The following is a 21,422-nucleotide window of genomic DNA, read 5'->3' as shown; positions in this document are numbered from 1 at the left end:
CTCTGGGTTAGACAAACACCTGTCAGGGATGGTTTAAGTACATTTGATCCCATCTCACAGCAGCGGACTGAGCAAGGTGACCTCTCATGGTCCCTTCAAGACCTATGTTTGGATTCTATATGAACTTGCTATATTATGGAAGAGCAGTGGGGTCTTTCTAGAGTTAAGACTGAAAAAAGCTGTTTAAGGACCAATTTTAAAATGTGCTCTAAAATTCACATGCACATTCAGATTTTTTGAATCTTGCTATACCAGCTGAGAGGTCAAGGTACAGTTAGTGGAGCAAATTTGGGTCACTTGGGGGACTGTATCTTGGCAAACCCTATGGCACTTATATGGTTTTTTTTTGTTTTTTTTTTGTTTTTTAACTGTTTTGACCACAATTGGGAAAACACTGAATGGCAGCTACAAAGTCATCACTGGACAGCTCCTAAGCTCATCTGGTATCCAACACCAAGATGCAGCTTCAAAAGCAGAATAATAAAGTTTACAGATCCATAATGAAGGTCTAAAGTAACACTCATGCCGATCTAAGTAACAAAATTTAGTACACATTTAGGAGCTCGCACAGAAGAGGAGAGAGGCAGCAGCAAAAATGTCAAACATTCAACATTTCAGAGCACTCTGAAATTCACAGGAAGAGTTAGACTTGGAGGTCATTTGGTCAAGGGAGTTCCTGAGATGCAGTCCCTCCTAAATGTGCTGCCTTAAAAATTGCATTTTTTTTAAATTAAATACACAGAGTTAAGAAAAAATAAACTCTGATCTTCATAAAAATTACATCGCTGAAATGCCCCTGGTCCCAGTCATTCAATGGTATCAAGAACCAGTATAGAAACCCAATATTTCAAAGGTTATTTCACTTCAGTGGTTGTAGTAACTTTGCTTACAAACAGTCCACATCACTGCAATTTGTTCAGGAACGCTTTTGAAAGGCATTCTGAGAATTTGTCTACACAAGGAAGTTGCTGTTTCACTTAAATCAGTTTCGATACCATTTTAGTTACACGGGGCTCCAACATGGCATATGGCCTTTGGGGCTCCCCTCACAACTCCCTTGCTGCATCTAGCTGGTAAACGCATTCCTCACAACCACTCAGCACCAATTTCTCTCCCTCCACCCAATACTCCCTTCCAGCCCAAATGGGAGGCATGGAGAGACCAGGAAAAGGGTGGAGCTGGTAGTTGAGCCCGAGCCCACCCCCACTCACCCATGTGCCCCTCAATCATGTGCCCCTTTCTACCACTTTCTCAAAAGTCAAAAACAATTCATCTTGAAAAATGATTTGTTAATACTGAAGGGCAGCACTACGCAACTTGTTTCCTTCCAGAACATGGAGGGTGACAAACAATGCTTCTGAAAATCAGAATAAACAAAAAGTTACAGTAGAACTTCAGAGTTGGGAATACCTTAGAAATGGAAGTTGTTAGTAACTCTGAAATGTATCTCTGAACTAAACGGTTATGGTTCTTTCTAAAGTTTAGAACTGAACAGTGACTTAATACAGCTTTAAAACGTTACTATGCAGAAGAAAAATATTGCTTTTAATCATCTTAATTTAAACAAAACAAGCACAGATACAGTTTCCTTACCTTGTCAAATCTTTTTAAACTTTCCTGTTTTTAACAGTTTACATTTAACACAGTACTGTATTTGCTTTTTTTATTTGTCTCTGCTGCTGCCTGATTGCGTACTTCCAGTTCCAAATAAGGTGTGTGGTTGACCAGTCAGTTCTTAACTCTGGTGTTCGTAACGGAGGTTCTACTGTACTACCCTTGCGTAACTGTTCTTCGAGATGTATTGCTCATGCCCATTCCAACGCAGGTGTGCACGCGCAGCATGCACCGCCGCCAGAAAGTTTTTCCCTCAGTACTATCCGTTGGGTCGGCTCTGGTGCCCTCCGGAACCAAGCTCTCATAGCACCAGTATATAGGGTCCAGCAGCCCCACCACCCCCTCAGTTCCTTCTTGCCAGCTAACTATGACAGAGGGCGAGGAGGGTGGGCTTTGGAATGGACATGAACAACATCTCAAAGAACAGTTACAGAAGGTTAGTAACCATTTTTTCTTCAAGTGCTTGCTCATGTCCATTCCCATGTAGGTGACTCCCAAGCAGATGTAGTAGAGTTCAGAGTTCAATGACAAGCAGACCGTAGCACCGCTCTGCCAAATCCAGTATCATCTCTGGTCTGCTGAGCAATGGCATAATTAATTGCAGAAGTGTGGACTGAAGACTACATTGCTGCTCTATAGATAGCCTGAATGAGAACCTGTGCTATGAATGCGGCTCAAGAGGCTTGCGCCCTTGTGGAATGTGCAGTCAGGGCTGGAGCAGGGACTTTCGTCAGGCCGTAGCATGCATGAATACAAGAAGTAATCCACAATGAAATTCTCTGGGCTGAGACTGGGAGACTTCATCCTGTCTGCCACGAAAAGCTGAGTAGTCTTCCTAGACGATTCAGTCCTTTCTTTGTAGAAGGCAAGTGCCTGCCTGAGATCTAGTGAATGAAGCCTCTGTTCCCACCTGTTGGCATGTGGCTTTAGATAGAAGACCGGGAGAAAAATGTCCTGCTTATTGTGGAATTGTGACCCCACCTTTGGGAGGAAGGCTGGGAGAAGGTGCAGCTGGACATTGTCCTTGAAGAAGACTGTGTATGGGGGTTCTGAAGTAAGGGCCCTAATTTCCAAGACCCTTCTGGCCAAGGTGATGGCCACCAGGAAGGCCACCTTCCAGGACAAGTAGAGTAGCGAGCACATTGTCAAGGGCTCGAATGGGGGATCTATGAGACTTGACAATACCAGGTTGATGTCCCAGAGCAGGATTTGCTATCCTACCTGTGGGTACAGCCTGTCTAGCCCCTTGAGGGAGCGACCACATCGCAAGTTTGCAATATGGACCTGCCGTTCAACCATGAGTGAAAAGCCAAAACCGCAGCCAGGTGGACTCTAATCGAAGACACCGATAGCCCTTGCTGCTTCAAGTGTAGCAAACAGTCCAGAATACATGGCACCAGTGCTCACATGGGTGAGACCCCTTTCTGCGCTGACCAGATTTGAGAACCTTTTCCACTTTGCCAGATACATGGCCCTAGTGGATGGCTTTCTACTCCCTAGAAGAACCTCTTGAACTGGATCTGAGCATGCTAGCTCCAAAGGGTTCAGCCATGGAGCTTCCAGTCTGTGAGATGGAGGGACTCGAAGTTCAGATGATGTAGGAGTCCGTGATCCTGGGAGAGGAGAACCAGAAACAGAGGTAGAGTGATTAGTGTTTCCACTGAGAGGTCCAGAAGGGTGGTGAACCAGTGTTGGTAAGGCCAGGCTGGGGCTATCAAGATCAGGTTTATTCCTTCCTCTCTGACCTTTAGCAGGACCTTGTGTAGGAGAGGAATGGGGAATGCATAATAGAGATTTTCCCTCCCTTGGAGAAGCAATGTGTCCCTGAGCCAGACAGATTCCAAAAGGAACAGAACTGCTGACACTTTCTGTTGTGCCTGGTCAAACAGGTCTATCCTGAGAGTCCCCCACCTCTGGAAAATGACCTTCACGACATCAGGATGGATAGAGTATTTGTGACTGGAGAAAGATCTGCTGAGGCAATCCACTACTTCGTTCTGTGCCCGTGGGAAGTAGGAGACTTTGAGGTGGATTGAGTGAGATATGCACAATTCCCACAGGCAGAGAGCTTTTTGGCATATGAGAGAGGCATGCGCTCCACCCTGTCTGTTTATATAGAACATCACTGTCATGTTGTCTGTAAGCAACGATACACATTTGCCTTTAAGATGGGATTGGAATGTTTGGCAGGCAAGGTGCACTGCCACAAGTTCCCTCACACTGATATACAGTGAGAGCACTGCCTGGGACCAGAGGCCCTGGGTTCTGAGGACCCCCAGATGAGCTCCCCAAACCAGCACAGAAGCATCAGAGACTAGAGACACTGACAGCTGCAGTTTCAAGAATGGGACACCCATACATACTGTCTCCGGCTCCAACCAGCATCGGAGGGTGATGATCACTGAAGGGGGAAGTGTGACTGCCATGTCCAAGCGATCCCAGCAGGGTCAGTACACTGATGCTAGCCAGGTCTGAAGAGGTCTGAGTCGCAACCTCACTTGTTTCTCTATGCAAGTGTATGATGCCATATGCCCCAGGAGTTTCAGGCAGTTTCTTGCTGTGGTGATGGGTTGGTTTCTGAGGCTCTACAATTGAGCCCAGAGCCCGGAACCGGGTTTCCGGAAGAAAGGCTCTTGCCTGGACCAAGTCAAGGACTCGATTCTATCCTTTGGATGGGGACAGTGTTGATTTTTGCATGTTTATCAACAGGCCTAACCTCTGGAAGAATGACAGTATTAGTCATATGTCTGCCTCCACCTATGCCCTAGTCCGATTCTGATCAGCCAGTTGTCGAGGTAAGGACATTCCTAAGGAAACAAAGAGTTTAGGTAAGCCGCAACAACTGCAATGCAATTTGTGAATACCCATGGGGCTGCTGACAGGCCGAATGTGAGCACTGGTACCTGGTTTACAATGAATCAGAGGAATCTCCTGTGACCTTGGAAGATTGAGATATGAAAATAAAGCGTCTTTCAAGTCGAGGGTGGCATACCAGTCCCCTGGATCCAGCAAAGAGATAATGGAATCCAAGGAAATCATGAGGAACTTAAGCTTCCGCATGAATCTGTTGAAGTTTTGCAGGTCCAGGATGGGTCTGAGACTAGCATTGGTCTTCAAGATTAGGAAATAACAGGAGTAAAACCCCCTGCCCCTTAGCTCCAGAGAAACCTCCTCTCCTACTCTCACTTGCAGGAGCGTTTGCATTTCCTGGATTAGAAGTCGCTCATGAGAAGGGTCCCTGAAGAGGGACAGGGAGGGAGAACTGAACTGCCGGGGGTATCCTAGTTCTACTGCACGTAGCACCTAGCAGTCTGAGATGATTTGTGTCCACGTCCAATAGAAGTGGGATAACCAGTCCACAAAAACTGGGGAGGTGAGATCCAGACACTGTCCTGGAACGATGTCTTCGGGCGTACCCTCAAAAGGCATGTTTAGACCCAGACAAGGGTCTAGTGGGGCCAGCCCTGTGGGCAGACGAGGACTGGGGAGGCAGCCTCCTCTTATAGCTTGTACCCTGCCTCTTACTGTAATCCTGCCTCGACTGAGGCTGGTAGAAACAGGGCAATGGCTGGGGTTTAAAAGTGCTTCCTTGATGGCTAGGGTGTGTAGTCCTAGGGACTTTAGGGTGGATCCTTTAAGCTGTGGAGCTCGAGTGTCTCCTCTGAAAAGAGAGAGACGTGTTCTCGAAAGGGAGGTCCTGGATAGTCTGCTGCACTTCATATGGGAGGCCCGAGGCCTGTAGCCATGAGCTTCTCCTCATGACCAGAGCCAAAGCCACGGTTCATGCAGCAGAGTCCACCACAACCAATGCTGCTTGCAGGTACACTTTTGCCACTGCTCTGGCCTCCTCGACCATAGCCTAGAACTTGGCACTAGATTCCTATAACAGTAACTCCTTGAACATAGTCATTGCGCCCCAGGAATTAAAGTCATAGCGGCTCAGGAACATCTCTTGGTTGGTGATTTGAAGTTGGAGGCCCCACCCCATGGAGTAGATCTTTCTGCCAAAGAGATCCAGCTCCTTGGCCTTGGGGGTAGATCCTTGCTGTCTCTGCCTCTCTTGTTCGTTTGCCACTGACAACACTAGCAACCCTGGAGGATGATGGGTGTATAAGTATTCAAACCCCTTTTGGGGAACAATACCTTTTCTTCACCTCTCTTTGCAGTGGGTTGCAAGGATGCTGGAGTATGCCACAGCACCTTAATGAGTTCCAGAATGGCACCGTTCAGAGGCAAAGCCACTCGATAGTCCCGAAGGGGCCAAGATGTACACCAGGGCATGGGAGGCTTCCGAGATTTCCTCCACCTGGATCCCCAGGCTTTGGGCTACTCTCCTGAGGAGCTCCTGGGGTGCCCTTTAATTGTCCAGAGCAGGGGCAAATGAAGTCCCCACTACCACCTCGTAAGGCGAGGAGGACGTTAGGAGAGGTACAGGGCCCTGTTCCTGTCCTCCAGCAGCTGAAGGATCCCACAGTACTGGGTCCTGAAGTTAAGTGCCAGGCTTGGTACTGGGTCCTGAGTCCCGTACTGAGGAAAGTGGTGGGGAAGCTGTACGCTCCAACACAATGGAGTAAGATCTCCTTGAATGAGACCCTTGGACCACATGGAAGGCTCAGGGATTCCAGAGAGGCCACTGCACCAGTTTCTGCAACTGTGCTGATCAGGCCATTGGTCGGAACTCTTGGCCCATATCAGCCATCAGTGGTTGGACTCGTCTGGGCTCCTGAGAGAGGTGTAAGTTTCTGCCTCAGAGTCCGACTGCGAGGAGTTGCCCAAGAGCGGTGCCAGGAGGTAGGCAACAGGTGCCGTGACATCACTACCTGTTTTCCCCACCACGTGGGGCCTCGTTGCCATAGTTGCTCATCTCTGATGCCTGTTCACGCCTGATGGGGGATAGCAGTAAAGGAGGCATAGTAGCTCCCTTGCTGCCTTGAACACTTCTGGTGTGGATGGAAGCACCAGAGCTGCACTCCGATGGCTCTCCCTCAGAGGAGAGTCCAACAGTACTGGACTCAATGGGTCCCTTTCCTGGGCCAGAGTCAATGGTACTAGGCTGGCAGCTGTTGAGTCCAAGTGGCCTGACACAGCCCTCATTCTGCCAGCTTCCTGTGACCGGCGGGCCTTAGAGTTAGGGAGCACCCCATCTGTTTTTCTTTGCTTCTTCCTCCACACTGGTAACGGAGATCTGTGCAGATCGTCCTGGTGAGGTGTAGACCTCCTCTGTATGGGAAAGCCCTGCCGGTGCAGAGTGTCCCGGGATGTGGAGTCCTTCCTCGGTGCTGGAGAGGCTGAGCTATACTGCCTGTCTCTCAGAGAAGCCAGTGCACTTCTCACTGAGGTAGAGATGCACAGTGTCAAGTCAGCATGACTTGGCTTCGAGGGGGGTTGGAGAGCCACCTCCATAAGGAGGTATTTGAATCTCTGGTCCCTGTCCTTTTTGATATGGGGTTTGAACCCCTTACAAATCCTGCAGTGCTCACAGAGGTGGGACTCCCCCAAGCACTTAAGGCAAGCAGAGTGACGGTCACTAATTGGCATGGGTTTATGGCAAGCCTCGCACGGATTAAAACCCCAGAGACTGAGGCATGCCCTGGTGCCTGGGAAGGGGTAAACCCGGTAAGCAGGAGCCTAATCTATTAGCTAACTCTAAACTGTAAACTCTAACAAACCACTATTATTTAATTATATACAGGAAAAGAATCAAAGTCCACTGAGGAAAGTACTTGCGTGAACACAAGAATGAGCAGAAGTTCCAGCAACTGTCACAGGTAGCAAGAAGAAACTCAGGGGGCAGCAGGACCCTATAAACTGGCACTATGAGGGCACGACTCCAGGGGGCACCAGAGCCGACCCGACGGATACCATGGAGGGAAAAACTTTCCGATGGCGGTACACAGAGCGCATGCGCAAACCCCTACATTGGAATGGACGTGAGCAAGGATGTAAAGGAGAACAAGTTATGATCAGGTCTCTCTCGTCACACCCCCACATAACCAGATAGTGACTGCTGGTGGGAACGCAGAACATGCAAGCGCATGTAGAAGTGCTCTAGTCCCATCTGTTTTAGACATCACTAATGCAATGCCTTGGGAGGCGACAGAGAGACCCATGCTAAGTACTTCCCAGATCAGTACTCCTTGATGTAGCATACATCACCATCTGTAACCCAGAATTTGCCAAGTAACTTAACAGGACTATTGCCAGTATTCCCCCCTATGTTTCCTGACCATCCAGTTACAGAATCAAGCCAAAACATGCATACAGTGAACACTCTACAATAATCAAGCATAGAACGGATATTGATTACTACAGGCAATTCCAAATCAAAGATTTTATCACGAGATAAGTAGGCAAGATCAGCACTATACCCCTGACCTAGTTTACCTCATAGTAAAACAACAGTGTCTTGTCTCCTCTATGCTTTTACTGCAGAAAAAACAACAAGTTTTAGTTATCCCATGATGAAAAAAAAACACCCTTTGGGGGGAGAGAGGCGTTAGTGATGACATATTTGGTTAATATGTTCAACTGTCTACCGAAAGTTTGTGGCATGCCAAAAAATAAAGTATGTAACATAAAATAAATAGAATATAATACCAAAATCATCAAGAATATGTCTATTGTGTTAATTTTCATGCTTCCCTGAACAAAAGCTTTTTTTTTTTTTTTAAATTTACCTGAAGCTGCTACAGAATTTCACTGTGTCACACCAATGTCACAAAATTTAGAAGGCCGTTCCATATAAATTGGGTCCCATTATTACCAATTACATGATGCCATGCCATCAACAGCTCCAAATATATGCTGGACAAAATGGCACTCTGTGGAACCTCACATGCAAGTGTCCTCAAAGTAGATAAGCCTGGCACTATTGTCTAGGACCTTTCAGAAAGAAGAGAGTCACCCAAGAACGGCCCTTGTCAATTCATACAATTGCATAGCAGACACCTACAGTATTAAAGACAAGAGAGACTAGGAGAACCAGAATGTCTCATTAATCCCAGCAGATCAACCACCACAGTTGACAACTTCCGCTGTACAAGGACTAAAATCAAAATGACTGAAAACAGAGACCTGATCAAACCACTACCTTGCTTTCCCTTGCGTTGTAATGCCAAATTATTAAAATGGCCTCAACATTTCCCTGCTAGTAGTCAATCAATTATCCCACCAAGTCTAAAGCTCCTCTAAGTGTCAGACTGAAATTCACACAGAAAAACTTTCTCCCAGAGAAGAAAATTCAAATTCACAGAGACAAGAGCGTCCTTAAAGCAACTGTATTTATGAAATAACTGGAAAATTCACAGGAAAAAAAAAAATAACCACCACACTTCACTGTCACCAGGTGCAAATCAACTGGATTAGCAAGTCATCACAGTTCTGCTTAGTTTACAGCACACCAACAGCAGAAGACCTTCAGAAAGCTAATTGAAACAGATCCACAATTTGGAACACAACTTCTGACAAGAGTACTCTAAACAGTCTTCTCTTCTGCTTCTGTCATGTGTCACCTGTATATCACGGCAATTTGGAGGAGGAAGAGGGTGTTTAGGCATCACAATATCGATGGAGGAAGACAACATGCATTTGATTAAACCATCAGTAAAATGTTTTTGTCAGCCAAGTATTCTCCCTGAGAACCCACTGGAACTCAACTAGGATTCATTAGCCCCCAAGGCCAGACAGTCAAATGGTATTTTGCCTTAGCAGAAGAAGAAAATTTTTAAATGAAGTACATAATTATCTCACTAACTAGATCTTACCATTTGCCGATATTCCCGAATCATTTTTAGTTTATCTTCTCCACCTTTGTTTTCTTCTTTCTGTTCGATGCTGCTGATTATTCTCCATGAAGCTCTTCTAGCTCCAATCACGTTTTTATATGCAACAGATAGAAGGTTTCTTTCTTCCACTGTCAACTCCACATCCATTCCAGCCACTTTCTTCATTGATTCAACCATTTCTAGGAGGAAAAGGTTACTGATTAGGGGGAGGGATAGCTCAGTGGTTTGAGCATTGGCCTGCTAAACCCAGGGTTGTGAGTTCAATCCTTGAGGGGGCTACTTAGGGATCTGGGGCAAAATCAGTACTTGGTCCTGCTAGTGCCTTGGGGGACTGGACTCGATGACTTTTCAAGGTCCCTTCCAGTTTTAGGAGATAGGTATATCTCCATATATTTAAAAAAAATAGAGTTTCCCCACAGACTTCTGAATTGCTTATTTACTTTATTCCTTCTCACAACCAAGACTTTCAGGCCATTCAGTAAAAGACTACATTTTCAGAATTATGCACTGATCTTCATTTTCAACAAACTGGACTCAGTCCTACCCACCCTTCATCACCTGCGATTCCTCATCTTTCAGCTGACAGGTGAGAACTTAAGACAAGCAACTCAAAAAATATTAGACAAATTCCCACAGCAACATTAGACCACATTAAACCACTAAAATCTTCTGGGCAGGGATCAGTGCCTCTTTGTACAGTGCCATGATCCTCATTGGTGCCCGAGCACTAGTACAATATAAATATTAAAAGTAATTAAAACATTCTCTTATAATGTTAAAGCTTCAAAATCAAACCCTCTAAAGTTAGGACATGCCAAAACTAAGTTTGTCTGCGCAACCGTATTCTTCCTGTTTGTACGTATTAGGATCTAGTTTTTATTACAGGATTACATAATTTTTTTCCACAGAATGCCTACCTCATTCAGTGCATGGGATGGACAGTGTCCACTGAACAGCTAGGTATTCAATATTTCTTTGTAGCCTTGTCATTCATGGTATGGCTACATGCTTTACTTACTGAACACCATTTAAACCCTACACAGAATACAATACAGGAGTGTGAATGCTTTAAAAGTATGTGAAATTATCTTTACAACACCCCTTAGAAAAGAGGATATTATCCCAGTTTTACAGATGAGTATCCAAGAGAAGGCACTAATTTTGGCTGCACAACTTGAAACATCTAGTGGCTAGTTATTTTTGAACAACTTCCAATTACTGCATTAAATGAGGTAGGGTTAGCAGTGGTTCTCAAACTTATTTGATTGGTACCACCTTTTGTGTCTGTAGTAGTTTACGCCCCCAACTGCCAGTACATATACCAGCACCCAGCTCTGAAGGAGCACTGCACCAGCAGCAGCACAGAAGGGTGGCAATGTTAAAAGTGATATAGATCAATATCACGTTTTGCAGCAGACTTAGCGCCCTATTGCCACTTTTACTTCTGCACTACTACGGCCATCTCGGGGCTGACAGCTGGAGCCCCGCTACTCTCCAGTGACGGATGGGGGGGGAGGAGGGGAACCCAAGCCCAGGTGGCGATGCTCCAGCTGTCCTCTTTATCCCAACCTAACAGGTGTGCACGATGAGCCCCAGACACCCAGAGCTCTTTAAAAAAAAGCACAAAGTTCGTGCCTCCCTTGGGAGGCCCTCCCCATAGTTTGAGAACAGCTGATATACAGAGACCTCAGCCTGCTTAATACCATAAGGTATGTCTACACTATGAAATTAGGTCGAATTTATAGAAGTCGATTTTTTAGGAAGCGATTTTATACAGTTGATTGTATATGTCCCCACTAAGCGCATTAAGTCGCATTAAGTTGGCGGAGTGTGTCCACAGTACCGAGGCTAGCGTCAACTTTCAGAGTGTTGCACTGTGGGTAGCTATCCCACAGTTCCCGCAGTCTCCGCCACCCATTGGAATTCTGGGTTGAGCTCCCACTGCCTGATGGGGCAAAAACATTGTCGTGGGTGGTTTTGGGTACATGTCATCAGTCGCCCCTCTCTCCGTGAGAGCAACAGCAATCGTTTTGCACCTTTTTTCTGTGCAGATGCCATACCATGGCAAGCGTGCAGCCCGCTCAGCTCAGCCACCGCTGTTGTGTCCTGGGTGCTGCTGGCAGCAGACGTACAATAGGGCTGCAAACCATCGTCACGCTTCCGCTGCCACTCTGCTCTCCTGCAGACGCCATACCACGGCAAGCATGGAGCCCGCTCAGATCACCGTGGCAGTTATGAGCTCTGTAAACACCTTGCGCATTATCCTGCAGTATATGCAGCACCAGAACCTGCAAAAGCAGGCAAGTAGGCAACGGCAGCGTGGTGACGAGAGTGATGAGGACATGGACACAAACTTCTCTCAAAGCCCGGGCCCTGGCAATTTGGACATCATGGTGGTAATGGGGCAGGTTCATGCCGTGGAACGCCGATTCTGGGCCCAGGAAATAAGCACAGACTGGTGGGACCGCATAGTGTGCAGGTCTGGGATGATTCCCAGTGGCTGCGAAACTTTCGCACGCGTAAGGGCACTTTCATGGAACTTTGTGACTTGCTTTCCCCCTCCCTGAAGCGCAAGAATACCAAGATGAGAGCAGCCCTCACAGTTCACAAACAAGTGGCGATAGCCCTCTGGAAACTTGCAACACCAGACAGCTACCGGTCAGTCAGGAATCAATTTGGAGTGGGCAAATCTACTGTGGGGGTGCTGTGATCCAAATAGCCAACGCGATCACTGAGCTGCTGCTATCAAGGGTAGTGACTCTGGGAAATGTGCAGGTCATAGTGGATGGCTTTGCTGCAATGGGATTCCGTAACTGTGGTAGGGCGATAGATGGAACGCATATCCCTATCTTGGGACCGGACCACGAAAGGGGTACTTTTCAATGCTGCTGCAAGCACTGGTGGATCACAAGTGACGTTTCACCAACATCAACGTGGGATGGCCGGGAAAGGTACGACACTGGCATCTTTAGGTACTCTGGTCTGTGTGAACGGCTGCAGCAAGGGACTTACTTTCCAGACCAGAAAATAACCGTTGGGGATGTTGACATGCCTATAGTTATCCTTGGGGACCCAGCCTACCCCTTAATGCCATGGCTCATGAAGCCATACACAGGCACCCTGGACAGTAGTCAGGAGCTGTTCAACTATAGGCTGAGCAAGGGCAGAATGGTGGTAGAATGTGCATTTGGACGTTTAAAAGCGCACTGGCGCAGTTTACTGACTTGGTTAGACCTCAGCAAAACCAATATTCCCATCGTTATTACTGTTTGCTGTGTGCTCCACAATATCTGAGAGAGTAAGGGGGAGACGTTTATGGCGGGGTCGGAGGTTGAGGCAAATCGCCTGGCTGCTGATTACACGCAGCCAGATACCAGGGCGGTTAGAAGAACACAGCAGGGCGCGCTGTGCATCAGAGAAGCTTTGAAAACCAGTTTCATGACGGCCAGGCTACCGTGTGAAAGTTCTGTTTGTTTCTCCTTGATGAAAACCTGATGTCCCCTTGGTTCACTCTACTTCCCTGTAAGCCAACCGCCCTCTCTTCCCCCCTTTGATCTCAGCTTGCAGAGGCAATAAAGTCATTGTTGTTTCAAACTCATGGATTCTTTATTAATTCGTCACACAAAGGGAGGGATAACTCCCAAGGTAGCACCGGGTGGGGTGGCAGAGGAGGGGAGGAAGGAAGGACAAGACCACATTGCACTTCAAAACTTATTGAATGACAGCTTTCTGTTGCTTGGCCAGTCCTCTGGGGTGGAGTGGTTGGGTGGCCGGAGGTCCCCCCACCACGTTCTTGGGAGTCTGGGTGAGGAGGCTCTGGAACTTGGGGAGGAGGGCGGTTGGTTACACAGGGGCTGCAGCGGCGGTCTGTGCTCCTGCTGCCTTTCCTGCACCTCAACAATACGCTGGAGCATATCAGATTGATCCTCCAGTAGCCTCAGCATTGCCTCCTGCCTCCTCTCATTACGCTGCTGCCGCTGCTCCTCTTGCTCCCGCCACCTCTCATCTCGCGCATCCCTCCTGTCCTCACGTTCATTTGTGCTTTCCTGGACTCTGACACTGTTTGCCTCCACGCATTCTGCTGGGCTCTTTCAGTGCAGGAGGACTGCATGAGCTCAGAGAACATTTCATCGCGAGTGTTTTTTTCGCCTTTTCATCTGCACTAGCCTCTGGGACGGAGATGATAATGGTAGCATTGAAACATTTTCAGCTGCGGGAGGAAAAAAGGGAGAGTTGGGTTAACCATTTAAAATGAGGGGCTAAGGTTTTTTAAAGGAGGGGCTAAGGTTTTTAGGTTAACGTGCAGCACAAACCCAACTCACTCCCAATTCTCTGGGATGATTGCTTCACCCCTCCCACTACCACATGGCTAACAGCGGGAATGATTTCTTTTCAGCCATAGGCACACAGCCCAGCAGGAACGGCCACCTCTGAATGTCCCCTTAATAATATTCCCCTATTTCCACCAGGTGACCGTGAATGATATCACTCTCCTGAAGATCAGAGAGAGAGATAAAGAACGGATGTTGCTTGACTGCATTCCAGTAGCTTTACTGGCCGCGAATACATCCCAAGTCTTCAGGGCAAATTTATCATTAAACACGCTTGCTTTTAAACCATGTATTATATTTACAAAGGTACACTCACCAGAGGGGTCTTCTCCGCCTTCAAGGTCCGGGAGCCCGGGTTGGGAGGGTAATGTCTCCAGGGTGATAAACAGTTCCTGGCTGTCGGGGAGAACGGTTTCTCCACTTGCCTACTGTGCGCTATCATCATCATCTTCCTCGTCCCCAAAATCCTCATCCCTGTTGCATGAGACTCCCTTGCAGGAGTCCACGTACAGGGGTGGGGTAGTTGTAGGGGCACACCCTAGAATTGCACGCAGCTCATGATAGAAGCGACATGTCTGGGGGTCTGACCCAGAGCAGCCGTTTGTGTCTTTGGTTTTTTGGTAGGCTTGCCTGAGCTCCTTAAGTTTCATGTGGCACTGCTGCGGGTCCCTGTTTTCTTCATGCCCTTGGAGATTTTTTTCAAATATTTTGGCATTTCGTCTTTTGGAACAGAGTTCTGATAGCACGGATTTGTCTCCCCATATAGCGATCAGATCCAGTACCTCCCGTTCAGTCCATGCTGGAGCTCTTTTGCGATTCTGGGACTCCATGGTCACTTCTGCTCATGAGCTCTGCATGGTCACCTGTGCTGATCAGCTTGCCACTCTGGCCAAACAGGAAATAAAATTCAAAAGTTCGCGGGGCTTTTCCTGTCTACCTGGCCAGTGCATCTGAGTTGAGAGTGCTGTCCAGAACGGTCACAATGGAGCACTCTGGGATAGCTCCCGGAGGCCAAAACTGTTGAATTGTGTCCACACTACCCCCAAATTCGACCCGGCGATGTCGATTTCAGCGTTAATCCCCTCGTTGGGGAGGAGTACAGAATTCGATTTTAAGACCCCTTTAAGTCGACAAAAAAGGCTTCATTGTGTGGACGGGTGCAGGGTTAAATCGACCTAACGCTGCTAAATTCGACCTAAACTCATAGTGTAGACCAGGGCATAGTAAACATACCATTAAAATCCTTTAAACCTTTTATTTAAAAAAAAAAAATAGTTAAAGCATTTAAAACATAGCATTAAATAAGGCTCTCATTTTAACAATATCCCTTGTTCTCTCCCCTTTTAGCTGGAGAGAGGTTTTAGAAGGAAAACCCCCGTTTTACAGCCTTAGGCTATGTCTACACAGCACACCTTACAACAGTGCGGCTGTGCACTGCAGCCACATCATTGTAAGGTGAGTTGTGTGGCTGCTCTTTATCACGGACGACAAAATAAAACCAACCCAACGAGGGGCAGTAGCTTTGTCAATGGGAGCGTGGCTCCGGACAACAAAGCTGTGTCCACACCAATGCTTTTCATCGTTAAAGCTTTTGTCGTTCAGATGGGTCTTTTTCCCCCCACACCCCTAAGCAACAAAAGTGCCACTGTAGACATAGCCTTAGATAGTAACAAAGCTGGTAATAACTGTCCTTTTGTGGAAAAGAGAAGAAGTTAGCTGAGATGAGCTGGAGTTGCTATTTTTAAAGTCCAATCCCATTTCATCTCAGGTGGTGTTTGGGATTCAGTTGGAGCTGGTAGGGGGTAGCAAAGTCATCTGGATTCCTCTCTCTGGTCCAGTCTGGTCAGGACATCACTTAGGATTAGGACAAAAAAAAGTCCAGGGTCCTAGGAGATGGTGGAGGTGGCAGCCATGATGAAGCTCACTTCAGTAGTCTTCATCTGTTCCTCACCATCCTGCCTCCCCCCCCCCCCCCCCCAAAGTCTTTCTTTAAGAACCCAACAAAGGAGTGATGGATAGAACAGCCCATCCCCTCATTATTTTGTCCATCAGTTAGGTCTAATATCTGACACCAATTTTGGTTAATTAATTTTTGTTCCACATATTCTGTTTTTACCAAACATGATTTCAACATAATCCTTGAATTTTATCAACATGGCCTTTTTCTCTTAACTAATTTAGTCTGTCTGGTTTTCTTGCACCAGTTTATAATATGCATTATTGAAAGCAACGAGACATTTTCCATCAATATTTATTACAGGTTATTGTAACAACGTATGAACTTGCACATACTTTTTACAATTGAGCTTACAATTAGGGTAAATTTGTAGGCTCAATTATCACAACAGGTTCCACAAACAGCCTCATTCACTACATGACCCTGATTCGTTCCCTGAGCACCATCCATCCTGTGCACTTAATGAGACAGGATTCTGTGGAAAAACAGAATGTAATCATAAATTAACTACTGCACTACAACACTTATGCACAAGAGGGCCAAATTAAGGTTGCACAGAAATCTAATTGAGACATTTTCTAGCTTTTGATTGCTTAACTTTGCAATCAAAGATCTTTTAAATCGGGGGGCGGGGGGGGAGGGAATATAATTTCCTACTTTTAAAAAAAGCAAAATACCAATTCCATCACATGGAACCACAGATTCCCATGCAAGTCTACATCAATGTTGGTACCTTTAGAGCCACAGCCAAGACAGTTAACAGGATAACTGATAACAGGAACAGACTTATCTTGTATGTGGATTTCAGTCACTATGGTTATGTCTACACTGCAATTAGACACCTGTCGCTGGCCCATACAGATTCCGGATTGCGGGGCTTGGGCTAAGGGGTTGTTTAATTGCTGTTTAGACCTCTAGGTTCAGGCCGAGCTCTGGGACCCTCCCACCTCGCAGAGTCCTAGAGTCCAGGCTCTAGCCCAAACATCTACACCACAATTAAACAGCTCCTTAGCCTGAGCCAGGTGCCACAGGCCAGCCAGGGGTGTCTCTCTGCAGCATAAACATAAATCCTAATAGGAGGATAAGAGACTTTGCCACTGGGTTTCACAGCTATCTGCCAACAGCAGAGGACTGTTGGGACTCAAGAGTCCTGGGTTCTAAATCTAGGTTCTGCAGGGAAGTGTATTCTAGTGGCTAGACTTCTGCTGTCTCCTGCTGATGCATCACCATCTGCCTGATCCCCAGCCTGTCCAATCCTGTCTCCACACCCCTGCGCCCATTGCCACCACCACCAGCCTGCCCCAGTGTTACCCTCCCCACCTCACCTCACTACAATCTACTCATTCTCCATGCCAACCTGTCACCAGTTAGGGGAGCACAAACCATAGCAGCGTTGTCTCCTTGCGGTCAGTTACCAGAGCAGCCCCCCAAGCAAATAGCTGGCTAAGGGAGTGGTGCTATAAGGAGGGCTTTGGGATGTATGGCCACTGGGAGGCTTTTGGGGACAGACAGCTGTTCTCACGGGATGGACTTCACCTGAGTAGGGAAGGAAATAGACTTCTGGGAGGGAGGCTGGCTCATCTCATCAAAAGGGCTTTAAACTAGGAACTTGGGGGAGACGGTTGGGAGATGTCCAGTTAATCTCCACGCCAGATTCCAACACTGAAAAAGAGGGCGAAGAGATAAGCACAGATATAGGTAGGTGTAGGGAATTGGACATAAGAAGGGGGGGGCGGATGGACAGTACGGGGTCCGTACCAAATTGCATAACTAATGGGAGAAAGGATAGACAGCATACAGTAAGATGTTTATACACGAATGCGAGAAGCCTAGGTAACAAAATGGAGGAATTGGAGCTCCTGGTCCAAGAAATGAAACCTGATATCATAGGAATAACCGAAACATGGTGGAACGGTAGTCATGACTGGAGTACAGGTATGGAAGGGTATGTGCTGTTTAGGAATGACCGGAAAAAAGGTAAAGGTGGGGGTGTGGCATTGTATGTCAATAATGAGCTAAAATGTAAAGAAATAATAAGTGATGGAATGGATAAGACGGAGTCTGTATGGGCAATAATTACACTGGGTAAAAGAACTACTAGAGCCTCCCCTGAGATAGTGCTTGGGGTGTGCTATAGACCGCCAGGATCTAGCCTGGATGCGGACAGAGAACTATTTATTGTTTTTAAGGAAGTAAAAACTAATAAGAGCTGTGTAATCATGGGGGACTTTAACTTCCCAGATATAGATTGGGGAACAAATGCTAGTAACAATAATAGGGCTCAGATGTTCCTAGACGTGCTAGCAGATGAATTCCTTCATCAAATAGTAACTGAACCGACGAGGGGGGATGCCATTTTAGATTTGGTGCTGGTGAGTAGTGAGGACCTCGTTGAGGAAATGGTTGTAGGGGACAACCTTGGCTCGAGTGACCATGAGCTAATTCGGTTTAAACTAAATGGAAGGATTAACAGAAATAAAACTGACTAAGGTTTACAATTTCAAAAAGGCCAACTTTAATAAATTAAGGCAACTACTTAGGGAAGTGGATTGGGCTAACATACTTAGGGATCTAAAGGCAGATGATGCCTGGGATTATTTCAAGCTGAAGTTGCACGAGCTGTCCGAGGCCTGTATCCCGAGAAAGGGAAAACGGTTAGTAGGCAGGAGAATTAGACCTAGCTGGATGAGCGGGCGTCTCAAAGGGGCGATTAAGAAAAAACAGAAAGCGTACAAAGAATGGAAGAGGGGAGAGATCAGCAAGGAAACCTACCTTATTGAGGTCAGAGCATGTAGGGATGCAGTGAGAAAGGCCAAAAGCCGTGTAGAGTTGGACCTCGCGAGGGGAATTAAATCCAATAGTAAGAGGTTTTATAGCCATATAAATAGGAAGAAAACAAAGAAAGAGGAAGTGGGACCGCTGCAGAATGTAGATGGAGTGGAGATTAAGGATAATCTAGGCATGGCACAATATCTAAATGAATATTTTGCATCGGTCTTTAATAAGGCTAATGAAGGGCTTAGGAATAGAGGGAGCAGGACAGAGGGGAATAAAGGAGGGGCGATTGACATTACAGTATCAGAGGTGGAAGCCAAACTTGACCAGCTAAATGGGACTAAATCGGGCGGACCGGATGATCTTCATCCTAGAATATTGAAGGAACTGGCGCGAGAAATTGCAAGCCCCTTAGCGATAATTTTTAATGAATCTGTAAACTCGGGGGTGGTACCGTTGGACTGGAAAATAGCTAATGTGGTTCCTATTTTCAAGAAGGGGGAAAAAAGTGACCCGGGTAACTACAGGCCTGTTAGTTTAACTTCTGTAGTATGCAAGGTCTTGGAAAAAATTTTGAAGGAAAAAGTAGTTAAGGACCTTGAGGTGAATGGCAATTGGGACAAATTACAACATGGGTTTACGAAAGGCAGATCGTGCCAAACCAACCTCATCTCCTTCTTTGAGAAAGTAACAGATCTTCTAGATAAAGGAAATGCGGTGGATCTAATATACCTCGATTTTAGTAAAGCGTTTGATACTGTGCCTCATGAGGAATTATTGGTTAAATTCGAAAAGATGGGGATCGATATGAAAATCCAGAGGTGGATAAAGAACTGGTTAAAGGGGAGACTGCAGCGGGTAGTACTGAAAGGTGAACTGTCAGGTTGGAGGGAGGTCACCAGTGGGGTTCCTCAAGGTTCGGTTTTGGGTCCGATTTTATTTAATCTATTCATTACTGACCTCGGAACCGAATGTAGGAGTGGGCTGATAAAGTTTGCGGATGACACAAAGTTGGGAGGTATTGCCAATTCGGAGAAGGATCGGGATATTCTGCAGGAAGACTTGGATGACCTTGTAAATTGGAGTAATAATAATAGGATGAGATTTAATAGTGAGAAGTGTAAGGTGATGCATTTAGGGATGACTAACAAGAATTTTAGTTATAAGCTGGGGACGCATCGGTTGGAAGTGACTGAGGAGGAGAAGGACCTCGGAGTCCTGGTTGATCGCAGGATGACTATGAGTCGGCAATGTGACATGGCTGTGAAAAAAGCGAATGCGATCTTGGGATGCGTTAGGTGAGGTATTTCTAGTAGGGACAAGGAGGTGCTGCTTCCGTTATACAAGGCGCTGGTGAGACCTCATTTAGAGTACTGTGTGCAGTTCTGGTCTCCTATGTTTAAAAAGGATGAACTCAAACTGGAACGGGTACAGAGAAGGGCCACTAGGATGATTCATAGGAAAGGTTTTCCATTCCTCGGAAGGAGACTTGAGGAGCTCGGTTTGTTTAGCCTAACCAAAAGAAGGCTGAGGGGGGATACGATTGCTCTCTTTAAATATATCAAAGGGATAAATACCAAGGAGGGAGAGGAATTATTTCAGCTCAGTACTCATGTGGACACGAGAACAAATGGATATAAACTGGCCGTGGGGAAGTTTAGGCTTGAAATTAGACGAAGGTTTCTAACCATCAGAGGGGTGAAATTTTGGAACAGCCTTCCGAGGGAAACAGTGGGGGCGAAAGACCTCTCTGGCTTCAAGAGTAGGCTAGATAAGTTTATGGAGGGAATGGTTTGATGGGATAACGTGATTTTAGTCAATTAGGCATTAACGAGCCATCGCTGGTAAAATAAGGGTCCGGCTGTAGAATCTTGCCTGTATGCTCGGGGTTCTAGTGATCGCCATATTTGGGGTCGGGAAGGAATTTTCCACCAGGGTAGATTGGCAGAGGCCCTGGAGGTTTTTCACCTTCCTCCGCAGCATAGGGCAGGGGTCGCAGGCTGGAGGATTCTCTGCGACTTAATTTAAAGACTTCAAGGGAAAGTGGGTGGGTCAGCTTTTGTGGCCTACATCATGTGGGAGGTCAGACTAGATGACCATATTGGTCCCTTCTGACCTTAAAGTCTATGAGTCTATAAGCTGGAACATGCTCAGTTGCTCCGTAAGGATGATGAATGTTCAGTCCAGTCTGCATGCAGAAATTGTGTTGGTATGGCACATGCTCAGTGCAGACAGAATCCTTGGAAACTAATGCTGCCAGTCCCTAACAAACCTCTACTAAGGATGTGTGCACTGAGATTTTCAGAGGCTTACAATTTAGCCAAATTTGGGCAGATTGTCACCTGGATAGAAAAGGCATTTTCCTAGCAGTAAGGTGACCCCCCGTCAAACTTCAAATCCCTACTTGAAAGCATGGAGGGACTCATGCTTTTTAATTAATCCACTGTAGGAATTTAACATAGGGGTCACAGAAAAATATATTGTTTTTCCTTTCTCAGAAATAGCTTAACCGTTTTGTTGAAACTTCATCTAGTATGGAACATTTTGATCCAAAGAGCTGAAATTCAGCAAAATTATAAGCAACTAAAAACAGGGTCTTCAAACAAACATTTGACAACCTTAACTAGTGGCAGTATTACCAAACTATGATTATAATAGGTTGTTTTTGTAGCTTGTGTGAGAGAGAAGTTCTATAAATTAATTTTGCTTTTGATTAAAGAGTGGCTTTAACTCTGACCAAACAGTTGATTTCTAAGCTTTTAAAAAAGGTATCAAAATATTTCTATATTCACTTCTAAGTAGAATCATCCAATATGCCTTAGTATTTCTGACCACTATAGATACATAACTATGCAAGGCATTCTGCCCTCCAAAACACTGGGTCTTGTGGACAGAGACCACTACTGGGGTTCAGCCCTGCATTCTAATCCCAGCTCTGCCATAAACTTGCTGTGTGATCTT

The 21,422-nt window shown here is 46.3% G+C and overlaps 1 protein-coding gene across 2 annotated transcripts in view; it reads right to left on the bottom strand.

The window, feature by feature from the left end:
* LOC135891067 (14-3-3 protein epsilon) overlaps positions 1-21,422 on the bottom strand; it is a 143,960-nt gene that overhangs the window by 45,743 nt on the left and 76,795 nt on the right. For both annotated transcript variants that reach the window (XM_065418553.1, XM_065418555.1), the window contains exon 2: positions 9,378-9,577. In XM_065418553.1, coding sequence (XP_065274625.1) covers positions 9,378-9,577 — 200 coding nt within the window. The remainder of the gene's footprint in view (positions 1-9,377; positions 9,578-21,422) is intronic.

This window comes from Emys orbicularis, chromosome 17 (genome assembly GCF_028017835.1).
Source record: "Emys orbicularis isolate rEmyOrb1 chromosome 17, rEmyOrb1.hap1, whole genome shotgun sequence".
NCBI classification, from domain to species: Eukaryota; Metazoa; Chordata; order Testudines; family Emydidae; genus Emys; species Emys orbicularis.
This window is presented reverse-complemented; position numbering and strand designations above follow the sequence as displayed.